Source organism: Hyla sarda, chromosome 2 (assembly GCF_029499605.1).
Source record: "Hyla sarda isolate aHylSar1 chromosome 2, aHylSar1.hap1, whole genome shotgun sequence".
NCBI classification, from domain to species: domain Eukaryota; kingdom Metazoa; phylum Chordata; class Amphibia; order Anura; family Hylidae; genus Hyla; species Hyla sarda.
The window spans coordinates 303,886,904-303,911,164 of record NC_079190.1 but is presented as its reverse complement, the minus strand read 5'-3'; the positions used below and the strand labels follow the sequence as shown (position 1 = coordinate 303,911,164).

The 24,261-nt window shown below is 42.1% G+C and overlaps 1 protein-coding gene across 5 annotated transcripts in view; it reads right to left on the bottom strand.

Annotated features, from left to right (window-relative positions):
* KIF21B (kinesin family member 21B) overlaps window positions 1–24,261 on the bottom strand; it is a 768,527-nt gene that overhangs the window by 652,482 nt on the left and 91,784 nt on the right. For all 5 annotated transcript variants that reach the window (XM_056557611.1, XM_056557612.1, XM_056557613.1 and 2 more), the window contains exons 7-8: window positions 20,251–20,366; window positions 14,349–14,544 (exon numbers count right to left, since the gene is read on the bottom strand). In XM_056557611.1, coding sequence (XP_056413586.1) covers window positions 14,349–14,544; window positions 20,251–20,366 — 312 coding nt within the window. The remainder of the gene's footprint in view (window positions 1–14,348; window positions 14,545–20,250; window positions 20,367–24,261) is intronic.

Sequence of the window (24,261 nt, the reverse complement as noted above, 5' to 3'; positions counted from 1 at the left end):
CCAGTAGACAAAGGATCAATCTCCCAGAGTCCCCATGGACCGGTAACAGAGATATCTAGTTATAGAAACACAGAAAACGGATACAAGAGAAAACGGTGTGAACAGATACATAGCAGCAAGGACATACAAATCCTAAAACCGACTATAAAAACATAGATTAAAATCTACTATGAGCATGCTATGGAACCATGGGTAAAAGCCCAGAACATATCAAAGATAAATGCAAGGTGCATGCTAAAACAGAGATAGTAGATTAAAAGCTCACAACATGGAGTGTTTAACCAAGAGCTCCATAGCAGCATGTCAGGAAGTCAAGATGTAAATCTGTAATCACCAGCTCAGAGGCTAGACAGAGCACACCTTATGTAGACACACCCTTAGACTGGGTTTATACTGCAGAATTTCTGAGCAGAATTTCTGCCGGAGATTGAGCCGGCGGCGCTAGGACTGAGCAGACTGCATTGCTGCCCCCATAGACTGCAATGCATTTCTGGGTGGATCTTTTGGGAGATCTGCTCATAAATGCATTGCCATCTATGGGGACGGCAATGTAGTCCACGCGGTCCTAGTGCCGCCTGATCGATCTCCGGCAGAAATTCTGCCCAGAAATTCTGCAGTGTGAACCTAGCCTAAGAGCTATTGGATAGAAAGCCAAAGGCTTTAACCCCTTAAGGACCCGGGCTTTTTCCGTTTTTTCATTTTCAATTTTTCCTCCTTAACTTAAAAAAATCATAACTCTTTAAAATGTTTACCTAAAATTCTATATGATGGCTTATTTTTTGCGTCACTAATTCTACTTTGTAATGACATTAGTCATTTTACCCAAAAGTCTACGGTGAAACGGGAAAAAAATCAATGTGTGACAAAATTTAGGAAAAAACACTTTTGTGAGTTTTGGGGGCTTCCGTTTTTACGCAGTATATTTTTCAGCAAAAATGATACCTTATCGGTTAAAATGATACCCTACTTGTATAGGTTTGATTTTGTATCACTTCAGAAAAAAATCATGAATACATGCAGGAAAATGTATACGTTTAAAATGGTCATCTTCTGACCCCTATAACTTTTTTATTTTTCTATGTTCAGGGCGCTATGAGGGCTCATTTTTTGCGCCATGATCTGAAGTTTTTAGCGGTATTGTTCAGATCAGACTTTTTTGATCACTTTTTATTCACTTTTTTGTGGTATAAAAAGTGATCAAAAATACGCTATTTTGGAGTTTTGAATTTTTTTGCACGTACGCCATTGAACATGCGGTTTAAAAAGCGGTATATTTTTATAATTCGGACATTTCCGCATGCGGCGATACCACATATGTTTATTTTTATTTATACTGTGTTTTTTTTATTCTTGGAAATGCCGGGTGATTCAAATTTTATTAGGGGAAGGGATAATTGAAAGGGTTAATGATTTTTTTACACTTTTCTTATGCAATATTATAGCTCCTATAGGGGGGCTATAACATTGCATTAACTGATCTTGTACACTGATTGATCCATCTCCTTAGGAATGGATCAATCAGTGTTTTCGGCGATTGAATGCTCAAGCCTGGATCTCAGGCTTGAAGCATTCATTCGGCGATCGGACAGCGCAGGAGAAGGTAAGACCTCCTCCTGTGCTACAGCTGTTCGGGGTGCCCCAATTATACCGCGGCGATCCCGAACCGCTCCCTAAGCTAGCCGGGCACTTTTACTTTCGTTTTTAGCCGTGCGGCTCAGCTTTGAGCGCACGACTAAAGGGTTAATAGCGTGCGGCACCACGATCAGTGCCGCGCGCTATTAGAGGCGGGTCCCGGATTCACTATGACACCGGGCCCGCCGCGATATGATGCGGGGTCACCGTGTGACCCCACGTTATATCGCAGGACCGGGACCCAGGACGTACCCATACGTCCTGGGTCCTTAAGGGGTTAAATATCCCCTGACCAGGGAACATAAAACTGTTCAAACACAACCAAATCCAATAGCTGTGTGTGAACACAGAAAAAAACAGACATGACAGCACTTTTCTGTAAAAATGATACCTTATCTTTATTCTGTAGGTCCATATGACTAAAATGATACCCAACTTTCTGTACCACATTTGATCACATGGTTTGGCAGCCATATTGGAATGCAAAATATTCTACATACACAGTTTTCCTGACAATGCTTGTCATGACTTAAAGGGGTACTTCGGTGAAAAACTTTTTTTTTTTAAATCAACTGGTGCCAGAAAATTAAACAGATTTGTAAATTACTTCTATTAAAAAATCTTAATCCTTCCTGTACTTTACTAGCTGCTGAATACTACAGCGGAAATTCTTTTCTTTTTGAAACACAGAACTGTCTGCTGACATCACGAACACAGTGCTCTCTGCTGACATCTCTGTCCATTTTATGAACTGTCCATTTCCTTTTACAGTTCCTAAAAATGGACAGAGATGTCAGCAGAGAGCACTGTGCTTGTGATTCAGCAGACAGCTCTGTGTTTCAAACGGAAAAGAATTTCCACTGTAGTATTCAGCAGCTAATAAGTACAGGAAGGATTAAGATTTTTTTAATAGAAGTAATTTACAAATCTGTTTAACTTTCTGGCACCAGTTGATTTAACCCCTTCAGGACGGAGCTCATTTTGGCCTTAAGGACCGGAGCGTTTTTTGCACATCTGACCACTGTCACTTTAAACATTAATAACTCTGGAATGCTTTTAGTTATCATTCTGATTCCGAGATAGTTTTTTCGTGACATATTCTACTTTAACATAGTGGTAAATTTTTGTCGATACTTGCATCCTTTCTTGGTGAAAAATCCGTAAATTTGATGAAAAATTTGAAAATTTTGCATTTTTCTAACTTTGAAGCTCTCTGCTTGTAAGGAAAATGGATATTACGAATATATTTTTTTTGGTTCACATATACAATATGTCTACTTTATGTTTGCATCATAAAATTGACGTGTTTTTACTTTTGGAAGACACCAGAGGGCTTCAACGGTCAGCAGCAATTTTCCGATTTTTCACAAAATTTTCAAACTCAGTATGTTTCAGGGACCAGTTCAGGTTTGAAGTGGATTTGAAGGGTCTTCATATTAGAAATACCCCATAAATGACCCCATTATAAAAACTACACCCCCCCAAAGTATTCAAAATGACATTCAGTCAGCGTTTTAACCCTTTAGGTGTTTCACACGAATAGCAGCAAAGTGAAGGAGAAAATTCACAATCTTCATTTTTTACACTCACATGTTCTTGTAGACCCAATTTTTGAATTTTTACAAGGGGTAAAAGGACAACATTTTTACTTGTATTTGTAGCCCAATTTCTCTCGAGTAAGGACATACCTCATATGTCTATGTAAAGTGTTCGGCGGGCGCAGTAGAGGGCTCAGAAGGGAAGGAGCGACAAGGGGATTTTGGAGAGTACGTTTTTCTGAAATGGTTTTTGGGGGGCATGTTACCTTTAGGAAGCCCTTATGGTGCCAGAACAGCAAAAAAAAAAACACATGGCATACCATTTTGGAAACTAGACCCCTCGGGGAATGTAACATGGGATAAAGTGAACCTTAATACCCCACAGGTGTTTCACGACTTTTGCAAATGTAAACAAAAAAAAAAAAATTACCTAAAATGCTTGTTTTCCCCAAAAATTTTTATTTTTAAAAAGGGTAATAGCAGAAAATACCCCTAAAAATTTGAAGCCCAATTTCTCCCGATTCAGAAAACACCCCATATGGGGGTGAAAAGTGCTCTGCTGGCGCACTACAGGTCTCGGAAGAGAAGGAGTCACATTTGGCTTTTTGAACGCAAATTTTGCTCTGGGGGCATGCCGCATTTAGGAAGCCCCTATGGTGCCAGGACAGCAAAAAAAAAACACATGGCATACCATTTTGGAAACTAGACCCCTCGGGGAACGTAACAAGGGGTTAAGTGAACCTTTATACCCCACAGGTGTTTCACGACTTTTGCATATGTAAAAAAAAATTTTTTTTTTACCTAAAATGCTTGTTTTCCCAAAAATTTTACATTTTTAAAAAGGGTAAAAGCAGAAAATACCCCCCAAAATTTGTAACACAATTTCTCCCGAGTACGGCGATACCCCATATGTGACCCTAAACTGTTGCCTTGAAATACGATAGGGCTCCAAAGTGAGAGCGCCATGCGCATTTGAGGCCTAAATTAGGGATTGCATAGGGGTGGACATAGGGGTATTCTACGCCAGTGATTCCCAAACAGGGTGCCTCCAGCTGTTGCAAAACTCCCAGCATGCCTGGACAGTAAACGGCTGTCCGACAATACTGGGAGTTGTTTTGCAACAGCTGGAGGCTCCGTTTTGGAAACAGTGGCGTACCAGACGTTTTTCATTTTTATTGGGGAGGGGAGGGGGGTTGTAGGGGTATGTGTATATGTAGTGTTTTTTACTTTTTATTTTATTTTTTGTGTTAGTGTAGTGTAGTGTTTTTAGGGTACAGTCGCATGGGCGGGGGTTCACAGTAGTTTCTCGCTGGCAATTTGAGCTACAGCAGAAAGTTTGCGGCAGCTCAAATTTGCAGCCAGATACTTACTGTAATCCTCTGCCCATGTGAGTGTACCCTGTACGTTCACATTGGGGGGGACATCCAGCTGTTGCATAACTACAACTCCCAGCATGCCCGTTGGCTGTCGGTGACTGCTGAGAGTTGCAGTTTTGCAACAACTGTAGGCACACTGGTTATGTATCACTGAGTTTGTGACCTAACTCAGTGTTTCACAACCAGTGTGCCTCCAGCTGTTGCAAAACTACAACTCCCAGCATGTACGGTGCATGGTGTACGGTGACTGCTGAGAGTTGTAGTTTGCAACAGCTGGAGGCACACCGGTCGTGAAACACTGAGTTAGGTAAAAAAAAACTCTGAGTTTCACAACCAGTGTGCCTTCAGCTGTTGCAAAACTACAACTCTCAGCAGTCACCGACAGCCAACGGGCATGCTGGGAGTTGTAGTTATGCAACCAGCAGATGCACCACTACAACTCCCAGCATGCACTTTAGCTGTTTGTGCAAGCTGGGAGTTGTAGTTATACAACAGCTGAAGGTACACTTTTCCATAGAAAGAATGTGCCTCCAGCTTTTGCAAAACCATAAGTCCCAGCATGCCCATAAGGGAATGCTGGGAGTTGTGGTGGTCTGCCTCCTGCTGTTGCATAAGTACAGCTCCCAGCATGCCCTTTTTGCATGCTGGGAGCTGTTGCTAAGCAACAGCAGGAGGCTGTCACTCACCTCCAACGATCCAGACGCTACAGGTCAGTCCCGCCGCAGCAGCCGCTCCTGGGGCCCCGATCCCAACAGGGGCGCCGGGGATCGGGGTCCCCAGCACCCGGGGTGCACGTCCCGCACCCGCTCACGTCCTCCAGAAGAGGGGCGGAGCGGGTGCGGGAGTGACACCCGCAGCAGGCGCCCTGATTGGTCGGCCGGTAATTCGGCCGACGAATCAGGGCGATCGTGAGGTGGCACCAGTGCCACCTCACCCCTGCAGTCTCTGGCTGTTCAGGGCCGTCAGAGACGGCCCCGAATAGCCAGTAATTCCGGGTCATCGGGTCACTGGAGACCCGATTGACCCGGAATCGCCGCAGATCGCTGGACTGAATTGTCCAGCGATCTGCGGCGATCGCCGACATGGGGGGACATAATGACCCCCCTGGGCGATATGCCGGGATGCTTGCTGAACGATTTCAGCAGGCATCCGGCTCTGGTCCCCAACCGGCTAGCGGTGGGGGCCGGAATTCCCACGGGCGTATGGATACGCCCTCGGTCCTTAAGGACTCGGGATGCAGGGCGTATCCATACGCCCTATGTCCTGAAGAGGTTAAAAAAAAAAAAAAAGTTTTTCACTGGAGTACCCCTTTAATGGTGAAAGTAGGTGTTTACCATCATTATAGTGGGTGTAACCTAACGTTCTAGTGGCGCCCTATTTGACCCGGAATGGTACAGCAGTAAGGGCCACCACTCTTGAGAATTTTGCTATCATGTTCATCTAACACTTGAGTATCATTCACTTGAGTATCATTTACTCCGTTTATTGCTTGCTACTCACTTGCACATAACAGACATGCAATAGGTTCCAATGCTAATTGTGCTAATTTTCATTGTTAGGCTAGGTTCACATCACGATTTAACCATCCGATTATCAGATTGTAAAATCATAAGAAATCGGATTGCAAAAAATCGTATACAATCGTATGTAAAAATTTCTTTGCTATCCGATTTTAAAATCGTATCCAAAAATTGTACAGATGAAAATTCCACCCAATTAAAAAAAAAAAATCTGATCCTGTTTTTAAAATTAATATGTATGCCAATGGCAATTAAGTTTTATATATTTAAAGTGTATGTGTTTTGAAGTCTACTGCGCATGCGTACAAAAAAAATCGTGTGCGAATAATCTGATCACAGTCACGATTCCATGCAATTTACATAGACATCAATAATAAAAAAAATCGGACACTATTTCGATCCGATTTTAAAGCGTACCTGTCATAGTGCAAAAAAAAAGAAAAAAAGTGATATGTTACTCAGGACCCAATCCTGATCATGTGCATACCGTATTTTTCGCCATATAAGACGCTCCGGCATATAAGACGCACCCAATTTTAAAGAAGGAAAATCTAGAAAAAAAAGATTCTGAACCAAATACTGTAGTAAAATATTTTATATCAGTATAGTTCCCCCACAATAGTTGGCAGTATAGTTCCCCCACAATGGTAGGCAGCTCCTCCCCCCTCCCCCCCCACAATAGTTGGCAGTATAGTTCCCCCACAACGGTAGGCAGCTCCTTCCCCCTCCCCCCCACAATGATTGGCAGTATAGTTCCCCCACAATAATTGGCAGTATAGTTCCCCCACAATGGTAGGCAGCTCCTCCCCCCTCCCCCCCACAATGGTTGGCAGTATAGTTCCCCCACAATAGTTGGCAGTATAGTTCCCCCACAATGGTAGGCAGCTCCTCCCCCCTCCCCCCCACAATGGTTGGCAGTATAGTTCCCCCACAATAGTTGGCTGTATAGTTCCCCCACAATGGTTGGCAGTATAGTTTCCCCACAATAGTTGGCAGTATAGTTCCCCCACAATGGTAGGCACTGGCAGCTCCCCCCCACAATGGTTGGCAGTATAGTTCCCCCACAATGGTAGGCAGCTTCCCCCCCCCCCCTCCAAAATGGTAGGCAGCTCCCCCCCCCCCCCTCCACAATGGTTGGCAGTATAGTTCCCCCACAATGGTTGGCAGTATAGTTCCCCCACAATGGTTGGCAGTATAGTTCCCCCACAATGGTTGGCAGTATAGTTCCCCCACAATGGTTGGCAGTATAGTTCCCCCACAATGGCTGGCAGTATAGTTCCCCCGCAATAGTAGGCAGCTCCCCCCCACAGACATACAGCTTCAAGCCATATACAGTGTATGGCTGGAGGCTGTATGTCTGTGTGCTGCCCCCACAGTGATCCGGTCACCGCTCCTCTGGCCCAGTGTCACATCTACTGCTATGGCCTATGGACCATAGCAGTAGGTGCCGGGACCGGAGGAGCGGTGACCGGAACGCTGAAGATTACACACCGCCGGTCACTCACCAGGCCCCGGTCGGCGTGCGTCTTCCTCCGGTCCTCCGGCGCCTCTATGGTTGTACGCACGGGACGTCACTGAGGTCCTGTGCGTACAACCATAGAGAGGCGGAGGATCGCAGGAAGACCGCAGGAGGACCGGAGGAGGACGCGCATCGGCCGGGGAATGGTGAGTGACCCGCGGACATCCTTATGTCCCGAAAAGATTTCGGATGTCCGGCATAGGAAAACCTATGATTTTATCTGCCTGGGCCGGCTCCTGTGTGTGGCTGCAGGCGGGGGCCGGCCAGAGCAGGTAAAAACTAATACTGTATATTAAAAACCAGGGGGCCTCCAGCTGTTGTGAAACTACAACTACCAGCATGCCCAAACAGCCTTTGCCGGTCCGGGCATGCTGGTAGTTGTAGTTTCATAACAGCTGGAGGCCACCTGGTTTTTAGTATACAGTTATTAGTAATTCACTTGCCCGGCGCCCGGAACTGTATGTTCCAGGCATAGGGCAATAAACATAGCCGGTGTGAGGGGAAAAATTCACCGGCGGTCATGAGGCTGCTGCGGGTGGGGAGCGGGTAGTCAGCGCTGTACCGCACCGCCGCAGCCTCTGTACTTACAGCTGACTTCCCGCTCTCGCCCGCAGCAGCCTCGGGCGTATATTCGCCGTATAAGACGCACAAACTTTTCCCCCCGCGTTTTGGGGAAGAAAAAGTGCGTCTTATACGGCGAAAAATACGGTAATTTTACGTATCTCTGACCTATATATCCAGACACTTAAGCATTTATCTGCTGGTGAGTTACTTTTTCATTGTGCAGGCTGGAGGGGGCGTGTCAGTCTGTCTCCCTCACAGCAGCAAGCCTGGGCAGTCAGCCAATCAGTACTCTCTACTCTGTAACCCTTTCCTCTCTGGTTTTATGCTGTGTCATGTGTCAGAGGAAGATACTTTGAGCTTGCCTGCAGTAATCAGAAGACATTATGGTGAATTCATAACAGGATAAAATGTATAAATATAAGAATAGATCTTTATAAAATTAGTGCAAGGATTTTTTAGATAAAAGTACAGCATTTTTATGAATACATGTTCTATCTGTTTTATCTTCTCCTAGTAAAGCTGGATGCTAATCAGCATAGCTGTCACTATGTGTGTCATTCATCTTTCACAGACTCCTGAATGTCTGATCAACTTCTTTGTCATTCAGGAGTCCGAGAAAGCTTTGACTATTTCAGCATGCTGGGAGTTGTAGTTTAGTAACAACTGAAGCTGCAATGTTTGTAAATAACTGTGTTAGAGCAGTGTTTCCTCCAGCTGTTTTAAAACTACAGCTCCCAGCATGTCCACACATCCTTTATCTGTAGTTTTGCATACACTCAATAGAAATCTCCTATACTGGATACCGGTATGCTTTACGGCCGGTATCCAGTATGCTGTAAAATCTAGACTAGTCTGTCTGGATAAAAGACAGACGACCCCTAGTGGCGGCTATTTTGAGCTTGAATTTGAGGTGAAAATGTAATTTTTTTTTAACAGGTGTATATTGTGAAATGTCATATTATAATGAGTCCTGCAATATATGAAAAGTTTTTAACAATGACAGTGCCTCTTTAAATCTGGACGAAAAATCGTGGTCAACCACGATTTTACCTCCTATCTTAGATCGTGCAAAATCGGATGCGGATCAAAACTGATGAATTTGTTGTCTATCATTAATGAAGGAAGTCAATGGATACGACTTGGCATGCAGATTTGTACGATTTCAAAGTAAAAAATCGTGAGAAGAAGTAAGATGGTAAAATCGTGATGTGAATGCACCCTAATATTTATTTATATCATAATTTACCAGTATTACCTACTTATTAGTATGTGATCATATATGAGATCCTCAACCTTTTTATATTGTCGGTCTAGAGTTTATGATTAAAGCGGTATTCCAGGCAAAACCTTTTTTTATATATATATCAACTGGCTCCGGAAAGTTAAATAGATTTGTAAATTACTTCTATTAAAAAATCTTAATCCTTCCAATAGTTATTAGCTTCTGAAGTTTTCTGTCTAGCTGCTCAATGATGATGTTACGTCCCAGGAGCTGTGCATGATGGGAGAATATCCCCATAGGAACTGCACAGCTTCCAGGACGTGAGTCATCAGAGAGCAGTTAGACAGAAAACAACAACTCAACTTCAGAAGCTAATAACTATTGGAAGGATTAAGATTTTTTAATAGAAGTAATTTACAAATCTGTTTAACTTTACGGAGCCAGTTGATATATAAAAAAAGGTTTTGGCCTGGAATACCCCTTTAATGTGTGTATCTATCTCCTAATCATTCAATTATTATTACCCCCTAGGACCAGGTAGAGAGGTAGTGTATACCCATTAGCCAGTGAGATAGCAGTTAACAGGGACTTGTAGTTGAGTGCAGGTTTAGTTCCAGTGTGGGACCGCCCTTTTTAGGACAACAATTCCGCCTAGGCCTAGGGCTCATAATAGGGGTAACAAACCAAGAAACTCCTTCAGAGACAGACGGGTAATCAGGCGCTGATAGACTCAGGTACGAACTGGAGATTTATCTCCCACAATGCAACGTGTTTCACAATCATTCCATAGCTTCCTCAGGCATGTTATTGTGGGGATGCCATGACCCATTTATACAAAAACATTAAACCTCCAGGGGTTGAACAGAATTTCATGCTATGCTCAACTTCATAAATTAGACAAGAAATTCGCATAGAAAAACTATATAAAACCAAATACAGATACATATATAAATATGCACTTAAAAAATTCATGTATATAAAAAAAATACATATATAAATAAAGAATATATAATATGTAAAAAAAAGTATACCATCATGTACAGTCATGGCCGTAAATGTTAGCACCCAGGATTTTTTTTTAGAAAATTAAGTATTTCAAACAGAAAAGGATTGCAGTAACACGTTTTGCTTTACACATGTGTATTCCCTTTGTGTGTATTGGAATTAAACCAAAAAAGGGAGAAAAAAAAAGCAAATTGGACATAATGTTACACATAACTCCAAAAATGGGCTGGGCAAAATTAAAGGCACGCTTTCAAAATTGTGGGAAAATAAGATTGTTTCAAGCATGTGATGCTCCTTTAAACTCTCCTGGGGCAAGTAACAGGTGTGGCAATATAAAAATCACACCTGAAAGCAAATAAAAAGGAGAGAAGTTCACTTAGTCTTTGCATTGTGTGTTTGTGTGTGCCACACTAAGCATGGACAACAGAAAGAGGAGAAGAGAACTGTCGGAGGGCTTGAGAACCAAAATTGTGGAAAAATATCAACAATCTCAAGGTTACAAGTCCATCTCCAGAGATCTAGATTTGCCTTTGTCCACAGGGCGCAACATTATCAAGTAGTTTGCAACCCATGGCACTGTAGCTAATCTCCCTGGGCGTGGACGGAAGAGAAAAATTGATGAAAGGAGTCAATGCAGGATAGTCCAAATGGTGGATAAGCAGACCCAAACAAGTTCCAAAAGATATTCAAGCTGTCCTGCAGGGAGCATCAGTGTCAGCGCGAACAATACGTCAACATTTAAATGAAATTAAACACTATGGCAGGAGACCCAGGAGGACTCCACTGCTGACACAGAGACATAAAAAAGCAAGACTATATTTTGCCAAAATGAATTTGAGTAAGCCAACATTCTCTGGGAAAATGTCTTGTGGACAGATGAGACCAAGATAGAGCTTTTTGGTAAAGCACATCATTCTACTGTTTACCAAAAACGGAATGAGGCCTACAAAGAAAAGAACACAGTACCTACAGTGAGATATGGTGGAGGTTCAAAGATGTTTTGGGGTTGTTTTGCTGCCTCTGGCACTTGGTGCCTTGAATGTGTGCCTGGCATCATGAAATCTGAGGATTACCAACGGATTTTGGGTCGCATTATACAGCCCAGTGTCAGAAAGTTGGGTTTTTGTCCGAGATCTTGGGTCTTCCAGCAGGACAATGACCTCAAAAATACTTAAAAAAGCACCCAGAAATGGATGGCAACAAAGCGCTGGAGAGTTCTGAAGTGGCCAGAGTCCAGATCTAAATTCCATTGAACACCTGTGGAGAGATCTTAAATTGCTGTTGGGAAAAGACGCCCTTCCAATAAGAGAAACCTGGAGCAGTTTGCAAGGAAGAGTGGTCCAACATTCCGGCTGAGAGGTGTAAGAAGCTTATTGATGGTTATAGGAAGCGACTGATTTCAGTTATTTTTTCCAAAGAGTGTGCAACGAAATATAAAGTTAAGGGTGCCAATAATTTTGACTAGCCCATTTTTGGAGTTTGGTGTGACACTATGTCCAATTTGCTTTTTTTCCTTCCTTTTTTGGTTTAGTTCAAATACACACAAAGGGAATAAACATGTGTATAGCAAACATGTTACTGCCATTCTTTTCTGTGAGAAATACTTAATTTTCTTGAAAAATTTCAGGGGTGCTAACATTTACGGCCATGACTGTATATGTCATTATTTGGTATTTTCAATAGTTTCATTTAAACCTGCAGGAAATAAAGTGCCTATTTATAAATCCAATAATTTTTGAGTCTATTCGGCATATTTGATGGGATAGTCTCGATTATTACTAAGCCCAAATCATCTGGATTTTTATGTGTTTTAAATCCAAATGATTTGGACTTACCGTATTTATCGAGGTATACCACGCACCGGCCTATAACACGCACCCTCATTTTACCAAGGATATTTGGGTAAAAAAAAGTTTTTTACCCAAATATCCTTGGTAAAATGAGGGTGCGTGTGTGTGCATGCGTATACACTCCCAGGAAAGGCTGGGGGAGAGAGGCCATTGCTGCCTGTTCTCTCCCTGACTATCGGCGCCGATAGCCAGGGGGAGAGAAGCGGCGCCGGCAATGGGGCAGCGGCGCCGATAGCCAGGAGGAGAGAAGGGGCAGCGGCACCCATTGCCGGCGCCCCATCCCCGGTTGTATAATTACCTGTTGCCGGTGTCGGGTTCGCGCTGCTTCAGGCCTCTGGTGTGCGTCCCATGTGTCGTTGCTATACACTGCACGGCGCGGCGCAATGACACCCTAACATGCATGAGGAAACAATTGAATGATTGTGAAACACGCTGCATTGTGGGAAATAAATCTCCAGTTCGTATCTGAGTCTATTAATGCCTGATTACCAGTCTGTCTCTGGAGGAGTTTCTTGGTTTGCTGTTCATTGTATGTGGATGGGAAGGCTGCAGCAGACTCACCTATATACGAAATCCAAAATTGTTTTTAGGATTGCACAGCGCTATGTGGTAAGCGATAATTTGCCTGCACTTAATGGTGTCTTTAAGGTATCACATGAACGAGAGCTGTTTATTCCTGTTGTTTCAGCTATAATAGGTGTAAGATAGGGTATATCAGGTTCCCTGCCCCTATCCCCCAGTTTTCCCCTCCTGTGCCACTCCCTGAGTCACCTAACTAGGGTTTCAAGATTGGTACTATTTTTTATTTTACAGTTTATATTTTGTGTAGTTTGTTTTGCGAATATACTATTGGTGGTTGATATACTTTCATCTATTTTTATTCATATGTGGTTTTCCTTTTGATCTTGGCTGAGGTTTGCTAATTCATTTTTTATAGTGAGGCAATAAAAGTTATATTTTAGTCTATATTTCAGTGAATTGATTTTTGTGATAGATTTTCACATTTTCTATGCAGTAATAAGCTTGTTGGTTAATTATGGCTGGATTTCTGGACAGGATTGATACGGAATTCTGGTTGACACAGCCAGGGAAGTGTTTTATGAGAGAGAAATGTTTACTACGTCTACCATTGTACAGTCGGCGAAATATACCTTTAAAGAGCTGGGTCAATGTTTCCCTGGTTGAACTTGATGGACATATGTCTTTTTTCGACCGTACTAACTATATAAGGCTAACGTAAAATCGTGGTGGGAAGTTAGATCACAAGAGAGTTATATCCAACACAAGATTGTTCCCACAGGTCTATGCATTAATGTCTTACCAGCGATAAGATCACTTACTCCTTTACTGTTGGACAAGTGGCAACAAAAGGCAACCGCTTGCTACCTAGAACTTATAAAAATTCTAATGGAAGAGGAATATAAAACTTTGGATATCACATCAAAACTGCACTACAGTCTTCAGTGGAGAGGTTCCAAAACCGTATAAAAGAACAAAAAAAAAAAATTCCTGAGTTACCTCTCAGAATTTAAGAAGAAGTGTGCTTATAATTTTACAAGGAATGTCTAGTAGTCTGACCGGTAATCATTAGACTATGAAACTTCAGACACAGAACGGTTAAATTCCCAAAGAAGGGAACCGAATTAGGGGAGAGGAAAAAGGGGTGGTCCTACATACAGGAGAAGAAGATGGCTAAATCAGAAGCATACAGTATGGTGGAATTATCCAGTTATTTGTGTAGTAGTATATTTTTCCTTCTTGTATACTCGTATTATTGATCATGCAAAATTATCTTACCTACGTTTTATATTTCACCTATGTTTCACACACACATATATATATATATATACGGTATATGTATATATATATATGTGTGGGGCATGGGAAGGAACATAGGTGAAAAGGGGGTTGGGCAGAGGTGTGACCAGGGTTAGAGTCTAGCAGGGGGCCCTAACTTGATTTGGTGCGTCAGTTTGCCCATTTTGTGCACAACTAGTATACAATGCTGTCCTTTCTCAATACCTATTTACATAAATAATCTAATTTCTAAAAATAATTTATAGACTTTGCTGCACAGATCTTTAAATAGTATTGTTCGCAGCTGAAAACATTTGCAACTTACAGCTTTGTACTCCTGTAGTTCTAGTCTTAGTCGTGCCAGCTCCGCTCTTAAGGCTCGCACTTGCTGAACATTTTGTTCTTGATTAGCAGTCACACGATTCTTTATGTTGCGAGCCCGGTTTGCATACTTCAATGTATTCAGGGTTTCCATGAAATCACGATCCGATGGAGAGACACAGGCTATCATCATGGTCTGACTGAAATGTTTAAGGAAAAACAGAAGAGTTAAGAATGCTGGATAACTTAAAAAGAGGGTTTAAATCAAGGCTACTATTATTAGTCTAAAGGTAAAATTTAACCATTGGGATATAGCTCTTATAAAACAGACAACAACTATAAAAGGTATACTAAAGCAGTTAAAAATATCAATCAGATTGCAGCCCTTACAAAAGAGTTCTGTGGCTTAACTGTCAATCATAACCCTTATACAACGTATATGTTTATGCAGCATGATCTGAGTACAACTGTGGTAAATTCAGATGATCGGACATTATTTGAAAAGACACAGCTCTGTCTATATAGGGTTTCATAGCCGATAATGTATATCAGATCAAAAACCAATCCATGAGCTGGAAAGAACTGCTTGTAGAGCTCAGAGACAGGATTGTGTGGAGGCACAGATCTAGAGAAGGGTACATAAAATTTGTGCTGCGCTGAAAGTTCGCAGGAGCACAGTGGCTTCTATAATTCTTAAATGGAAGATGCTTGGAACAACCAGGACTCTTCCTAGAGCTGAACTCCCCACCAAACTAAGTAATCAGGGGAGATGGCCAAGCATCCAGTGACTGGCTGAGCTCCAGAGTCCTGTATGCAGATGGAAGAAACTTCCAGAAGGTCAACCATTGAAGTAGAATGACTTCTTCAGGTATACAGTGCTTATATATTCCCGGCCAAATTGAATATATGATGCATGCATCTTAAGGACCAAGGACGTACCAGTACGTCCTGAGTCCGCTCCCGTTCTATAGCGAAGGAAGCAAAAGTTCACACCGGTCCGGTGCAAACGGAATAGGGATGATTCACAGCGCTGTCCACACTCAGGTAAATTAAAGTTCTTTTATTTCTGTATTTCAGTGCAAGTAACGCGTTTCAAGGACGCTCCGTCCTTTTCATCAGACATCATGTCTGATGAAAAGGACGGAGCGTCCTTGAAACGCTTTACATGTACTGAAATACAGAAATAAAAGAACTTTCATTTACCTGAGTGTGGACAGTGCTGTGAAACACCCCTATTCCGTTTGCACCGGACCGGTGTGAACTTTTGCTTCCTTGTCTTCCCACGCTGCTGCCTGCTGATGTCCACATTAGATCTACCTTCACCTCCGAAAGGAGATCATGTTCATGGGAGTTGTGCCTCTATTTGCCGCACAACCTGATCTGGTGAGTCCTTCTTAAACCCAGGGGCTCTCCCTTTCCTAATATTCGTCCTACACATTGGAGCGCTCTGTTTTCCCTTTATTTCTTCCCGTTCTATAGCGTCATAGCGAGTCGGGCTAAAGTGAAAATACAACGTTGCCGGCTAGCTCGGGGGGCTGTTCGGCAAACACCAGTTACATCTGTTTGTTTGGGACATAGTAGCAATTTACAGGGGTGAATTTCACAAGGATCAGCCCTGTTAATACGTTGTTCGTAATTATTACATTGGTTTCAGCAAATAAAATCTTTAACAATATTTTAAGAAATATGTCTGGTCAAGGAATTGTGTGTCCTAGTTGCTCTGTTTCCTCATCTCTGTCTTTGCTTCAACCCCTTACTGCTACGCAGATGGACAGTACAAGCCACAAGTAGGAGTTGTGTCACAGTCAGCCTTTGGATCGTGTTGCTGAGGTGGTGAAGGGGGATGCAGTGGACAAGCATAGCACTAGTTGGACTGGTAGTGGTAGGCATGGTGGGTATACTGTAAGGCAATATAGTGGATGTGTAGAAGGGAAACAAGGAGGTCACGATGACACATCAGAAGTTCTTACTGAGAGGAGTGGTGAGGATGATCAAGTTGAGTTTAAAGAGGAGGATGTCAGCAGTCTGAGCAGCTCAGGAGCGAGTGCTGGGCCTTAAGTATTGAGATAAAAACGTTTTAGGATGGGGCACAGTCGGGTGGTTATGTACCTAGCTATTTATTTACATGATGCAGGAAAGCAGACACAGTGCCATATCTGCAGAGAGAAAGTAAGGCACAGGCAGGCTCCGAATTTAGAAATTAGGCCTCTATGTCAGCACATGGAGAGGTATCACAAAACCTGGCTAGAAGTATACCTAGTCCACCAATGCCTGTTGTCTGGTGGCTAGAGCTAACTGTACCTCACCACTGCCTGCTGTCTGCAGTTAACATTAGTACCCGCTGTGCACAATCATGTGATACAGAGGGCAGACCACTCCATGCAGTTGTCTGTGCGCTATTTACTACCAATCCCTGTAGTCCGCCATCACCCTTGCTGTTGCTACTTTCAGTCCAAAAAATAGTTTTGTCCCAGGTGCTAGATCATGCTGTCAAACATTCCTGGATCTTACTTGTGCCTGGTCTCAGTGTGATTCATACATCTGTTATTTCCAGCCAGGCAAGGCCTGGGTGACCTGGCTAGGGCAAACTTTTCAAAAAAAATAGTTTTGTCAAAGGTGCTAGATCTTGCAATCAAACATTCCTGGAGAGTACTTGTGCCTGGTCTCAGTGTGATTCATGCATCTGTTACTTCCAGCAAGGTCTGGTCTGCCTGGTTGGCAAAACTGACAAAAGAATCTTTTTTGGACCAGTTACCTCCGGCCAGGCGTGGTCCGCCTGTCTGGAACAATTGACCAAAGAAATTTTTTTAACCTGTTACTTTCAGCCAGCCTGGGTCAACTGGCTAGGGTAAAATTTGAAAGAAAAACAAATTTTGTCCATGTTTGGCATACATGCATGATTTTGCTGTCAAACATTCCTGAAGTACTTGAGCAGGTCTCATTGATGTGAAAATCTTTTAGGAACCTGTTACTTCCAGCCAGGCCTGGGTCGCCTGGCTGGTAAAATTAGAAAAAAAATATGTGCCAAATGATACTGATTACGCATTACTACCACTACCACTGCTGTACGCTAGATACTACTAGTAACATCAGTTCGCCACCTCCTGCTGTCCACTGGCTGATGCCAGTAACACCAGTATGCCACCTCCTGCTGTCCGCTGGCTGATGCCAGTAACACCAGACCGCCACCTCCTGCTGTCCGCCGGCTGATGCCAGTAACACCAGTCCGCGAACTCCTGCTGTGCACCGGCTAATAACAGTCCGCCAATTCTGTAGCTACTTGCAAAAAGGGATCAAGGCACTGCATCTTCCAATACCTTTGTGTGCATTTTAACACTGGCAGGCATGTAACGTCAACCAGGGATACTTTATGCCGCTTGATTTTTAGTATAAATGGACCTAAAAAAACGCCGGCACAATAATGAAGCTGTTAGTTACCAATGGTTACCACGTCACCATAACTGGTCCTTAAAACCACTTTACTTTAAACTACTTGAATATATTCCTAGCAGTGTTAAACAGGCTTAAGAGCTGTTAGGCAGTGTTGGAAATGTGTTTGGGGCTTATTTAATTGCTTGTTCGTGTTGAACCGAACCGAATTGAACCAACAACAACAAAAAAGTTCAGCAAAACCAGTGAGTTTAACTTTTCAAAAGTTTGCTCATCTGTATCCTGGAGAAAGCCGCAGTCAGCGGAGGATAGGCATTCCCCTGTGCTGTATGGCCATCTTTCCAGTTCACTGAAGGACCTGAAGAGGAGGTGGGCCCAAGCAGAGGCAGCAGTGCCATGAAGGATGGTTTGTGCGCATGTCCTCTATACTCTGGAAAACGTTTCAAAGGTAGAAAGAAATGTGATATTGGCACTAGCGGGTCCAGGGGGTGGGAGTGGTCTTGATGCAGCATCTGGCTCTCATTCTTCCCATCAGCACTGGCCAGGGTTCTTTTGAGAGGTTGCTGCCGCAGAGCACAGCTCAGGCAGGTCTCAACTGGCATGTTAAACCATGCCCTCTACCCCTCCTGCCAACCCACATTGTTTTAAAAATAGCTGGACAAGAAGATTAAAATTTATTCTGCTTCTTATCTTCTTCTCTTTGCCTGGCTTGACTATTTGCTAATAGAAAACTACCCATCAATCCAGCTGAGCAAGGTGAGAAGACAAAATACACTTTTTTTTTCCTGTGCACAGAACTCTTTTCAACTAAAGTGGGGGGTTACAAGGGCTAGCATTTCATACGCTGATCTAAAGAATTGCACAAGATTTATCAAGAGATGCATGCCTCTTGATAAATCCATGAAGGTAACATAAAAAATGTTGAAACTTAACCCCTGGATAGAAGGCGCTTCTCCAGGACATTAGAAAAAGCATATTTTATTGGTCAAACAACGTGTTTTGAACCTGGACCAGAATCTTCGGTAGGTATGACGATATGCGTTTTCTAAATTTACTTATGCTTTACTTATGCTTTTCAAAATTTACTAACGTCCAGGAGAAGCGCCTTCTATCCAGGGGTTAAGTTTCAAATTTTTTTATTTTACCTTCATTGTGCAAGACCGGATTGATAGGACAACCCTGGGGCAGCTCATCTGATTTTCTATATCCACACGCTACTGTAGGTGTTGTACTCTTTGTGCAACACCTAAGGGTAAAGGGCCCAGCTTGTGCCATTTATTCTTTATTTTCCATAACTGTCTTCACGAGGGGCGCACCATGTTTTTTTTCTTTCCTCTTTTTATCTTTCCTCTTTTCCAGGCACATGTGAGGTTGCCCTGTGCAGCTGTAGATTTCAACTGTAAATTTTAGTCAATTTGGCATACAGGTGACCATGCCACTTCACCCCAATACACACTTCCTCTGACAATGATTGCACTAAAATGATACAACTATTTGTCAGTTTACACCAAGCTAAGACATTAAAGTAAATACAGATAATGAAGCAGCACTCCAAACGGATTAAAGGGGTATTCCAGGCAAAACCTTTTTTTATACATATCAACTGGCTCCGGAAAGTTAAACAGATTTGTAAATTACTTCTATTAAAAAATCTTAATCCTTCCAATAGTTATTAGCTTCTGAAGTTTTCTGTCTAACTGCTCAATGATGATGTCACGTCCCGGGAGCTATGCATGATGGGAGAAAACCCCTATAGGAACTGCACAGCTCCCGGGACGTGAGTCATCAGAGAGCAGTTAGACAGAAAACAACAACTCAACTTCAGAAGCTAATAACTATTGGAAGGATTAAGATTTTATAATAGAAGTAATTTACAAATCTGTGTAACTTTCCGGAGCCAGTTGATATATTAAAAAAAAGTTTTGGCCTGGAATACCCCTTTAAATCTATTGGTGTTTATTCACTCATCACAACAAAAGGTGCAATGTTTCGGTCCACACTCCGGACCTTTTTCAAGCATCACCTTGATGATGCTTGAAAAAGGTCCGGATTGTGGAATGAAACATTGCACCTTTTGCTGTGATGAGTGAATGGACACCACTGGATTGAATCCATTTAGAGTGCCACTTCATTATCTTTATTTACTTGGATTTCTTGGAACTGTGAGTCAAGCCCCCTGGAGCCGTGCACCCATTAGGACTAGAAGTCCTTTACTGTGCCAGTCCATTCCTTGCTTCTTGTAAGCTCAGACATATGGCACAGATTTATCAAGCTGTGCGAGAGAAAAAGTGGAGTGATTTTCCCACAGCAACCAATCACAGCTCAGCTTTCACTTTACCAGAGCTCGTAAGCTTAGCTGTGATTAGTTGCTGTGGAAAAATCACTCCACTTTTCCTCTCACATTGTTTGATAAATCTGGGCATATATGTCTTCTCTGAAACTATGCAGTATTTTACAATACAACATAGGTCATTGTACTGAGATGAACAGTGCTAGTAAGAAAGAGTCTTGATTACCTGTTACCGCCCAGTGAGTCCTGCAGCAATCGAGTGAGTTTTGAATCTCTGTAGGGGACATGAAGAATCTTCTTACTCTGATCTCCAAGGGCACTGATGACATTTCCCAGGGCAAGCTGTAAGAAGAAAGATCCACAATGCAATCTCTGCTAATGTACATCATTATCACAATAAAATTGATAGCATAAAGATGAGACCACGAAAAACAAAAGGAGCAAATTACAAGTGAAAATTTACCACCATATGATATAATGCAGGACAAATTTGTATTTTTAACTTCAGCTATGACTCACCAATTTGGGATTTTTTTTCTATACTATAATTGTCACAAAATTTTATGAGATGGACAAACTCATGTAACAGTACTTGCTACATGTTGTTTCAACAAACTATTCATAACTCAAAAATACAGGGAAATAAATCTATTGAATAAAAAAATATATATATCAAAATGTTAAGAAAACTAAAATAGGGACAATGTAAAAATAAAATACAGTGGTGAAATTTTACTATTTTGCATGTACAACCTTTTTGTCTCTTTTGTACAAATGTTCGGTTCACAGAAGTTACATCTTATCTACTATTTTAAATGGCAAGGGCATACATTGTAGGCACATACATGCTTCAGAGTTTTTGCTCCCAATAAGGGGTATGGCTACATGGATTTATGTTTTCCCAACAAATTTACTAAAGAAATAGGCACATTTCTGATACCAGCTACATACAAAAATAAGAGGAAATGTAAAATGAGATTTAACCCCTTAAGGACTTTACGTTTTTCCATTTTCATTTTTTCTTCATCACCTTCTAAAAATCATAACGCTTTCAATTTTGCACATACAATTCCATATGATGGCTTATTTTTTGCACCACCAATTCTACTTTGCAGGGACATTAGTCATTTTACCAAAAAATCCACAGCGAAAGGGAAAAAAAATTCATTGTGCGACAAAATTGAAGAAAAAATGAAATTTTGTAAATTTTAGGGGCTTCCATTTCCACGCAGTGCATTTTTTTGGTAAAAATTAAACCTTATCATTATTCTGTAGGTCCATACGGTTAAAATGATACCCTACTTATATAGGTTTGATTTTGTAGTACTTCTGAAAAAAATCATAACTGCATGCAGGAAAATTTATACTTTTAAAATTGTCATCTTCTGACCCCTATAACTTTTTTATTTTTCTGCGTACTGGCCGGTATCAGGGCTCATCTTTTGCGCTGTGTTCTGAAGTTTTTATCTGTACCATTTTTGCATTGATCAGACTTTTTGATCGCTTTTTATAAATTTTTTTAATTATATAAAAAGTGACAAAAAATACGCTATTTTGGACTTTGGAATTTTTTGCGCGTACACCACTGAACGTGCGGTTTAATTAACAATATATTTTTATAGTTCGGACATTTACACACGCGGCGATACCACATATGTTTATTTTTATTTACACACTTTTTTTTTATGGGAAAAGGGGGGTGATTCAAACTTTTATTAGGGAAGGGGTTAAATGACTTCTATTAACTTTTCACTTTTTTTTTTGCAGTGTTATAGCTCCCATAGGGGGCTATAACACTGCACACACTGATCTTTTACCCTGATCCCTGCAAAGCTGTAGCTTTGCATGGATCAGTGTAATAGGGGATTGATTGCTCAAGCCTGTAGCTCAGGCTTGGAGCAATCAAACGCCGATCGGACAAGACAGAGCAAGGTAAGGGGGCCTCAGCTCGTGTCCTAGCTGATCGGGACATCGCAATTTTATCACGATAGTCCCAATCAGCCCGACTGAGCTGTCGGGAAGCTTTTACTTTCATTTTTGAAAATGTGATCAACATTGATCGCCGTGTCTGAAGGGTTAATAGCGCGCAGCACAACGATCTGTTAGCCCAGGGTCCCGGTTATGAATAGCAGACAAGACCAACCCGGTGTGATGCGGGGTCACGGCGTGACCCCGTTTTAAACACTGGGACCAGGCGCAGAGCGTACAGGTAAGCCCTCAGTCCTTAAGGGGTTAAGTAGTTAATCTGTTTTCCCTTAGTCTTGTCAGCAGCACAATCATAGGTTAACACTGTGAGCTTGCAGGAGATAGGAAATTAATTAATTAATTAATTAATTAATTAATTAATAGCATCTCCCCAGTGTATATTTGTTCCTTTCCCCCACAGCTCAGTGAGTAATTCTAAAGGAACAATTATAATAATTGAACCCAAGGGAGGGAAGATTGTGCTGCTGACAAGACTAAGGGAAAACAGATGAACTACTTAAAGGGGTACTCTGGTGGAAAACACATTTTTTCTACTCAACTGATGGCAAAAAGTTAAACAGATTTGTAAATTATCAAGGTAGAGGTGCAGGGAGAGCACACATGGGGAACAATATCACCTAATGGTGTCTGCAGCATGGTCCGCGGTGACCTCCGATACCAAGATATGAAGTATCAACTAGAACAACAATAAGAGACGTAGGTGCACTCACCACAGAGTTAAGACTGTCACATCTCGGTGTCCAGTGTCGGGTAGCCGGGTCTCGGCATTCGGCGCTGGTATCTTGTGACGCTCAGAGGCTTGCCATGTCAGGAACTGTCCAGAGAAGGAGCAAATCCCCATAGCAAACCTCTCCTGCTCTGGACAGTTCCTGACATGGACTCGGTCTGAAAACCCTCTGGCCCTTAATATTACTCTTCCAATCTCCACACTGTTAGATGGAATGCTTTCAGGTTGGGACACAACTGTGTCCCCTGCCACACCAGATTTTGCCATAGAGGGAGCTTCCAATAATTTTCCCTGCTTATTGACATAAGAAAGGAGAATCAAGATCTCTTCGGCCAAAACAAGGTAACTGCTAATACCGAGGCCTGATCCTGTTTGATTTTGATGAAGAAACAAAGTTAGACGACTGGTTACTGGAACCTGCTGATTGTCCTGTCAAAAGTCCTGATTCTTGGACAAATTATCGCTATGGTGGAAGGAACCAGCACCTCTACCTCTACCAGATGGTCTTGAGAAAAAAGAAAAACAGGTGCGCTCCTAGTGCAATATTGTTAGCTAGAATTTGGCCCAAAAAGGTAAATTAAGGCTTACAAGAAAGGGTTGCGCTAAGAGCACAACACATCTGCAGGCATGTAAACTCCTTCTGATGTCGAGGTCAGCTGCTCCAGAGTCCCTTTTGGGCGACTGTTGTCAAACCAAAACTTATGTAGGCAATGTGGATATTGCGTTCCAGCAATAAAAAATAGGGACTTTATCCAGGCGCTTCCCCTCCAATTGGAAATCGTAGGAACAACCAGTTACTTTTAAAACATGGTTATTTTTATTTCTGTGCAACATAAAAGTTTCGAGACCTAGGACGGTCTCTTCATCAGGCATCATACCAACAAATGACAATGTGATCTTAAAAAAACCGGGAAGACTGTACCACCGGGTCAGGGGTCATCGGACGTCACACACAGAAAATAAATCAATAAATATGCAGACGATACAAAAGTTGGCTCAAACCCCTAAACCATAAATGGGGACTTAATAAAAACACGGGTTTTCTATAAAAAACGATAAAATTAATAGTTGTGACAAACATTTACTGTATGTTACAAAAAGGAGAAGGAAAGAAAGGTATACCTAATAAAGTGGCCATACCCAATGCATTCACTGGTACTGAGATCGCTGTCTGAGCGGTGCGAAAAAGTGCTTTTTGCAGCGCTGGGTGTACTCGATCCAGAGCCCGCGCTGTTAGGTCCCCGTTGTAAGGATCCAAAATGAGGCTGTGACCGGCCATGACCGTTCCCTCGTAATGAATGAAACTCAGATTGAGGCAGTAAACGGCCGTAAACACACAAGCGTAGTAAAGTTGCTACGGCAGCTTGTAACCCAGGAGATCTTCTCTTGCAGAGTATGGTAAGTGTCTATCTGGTCTCCAAAGCATGTTAATTTGTGTTTAGCGAGTAGAATTATACTAATCGTAATATATATGATGATTAAATAGAATAAAACTGTTGTTAGTGATGATATAAATTATTATAA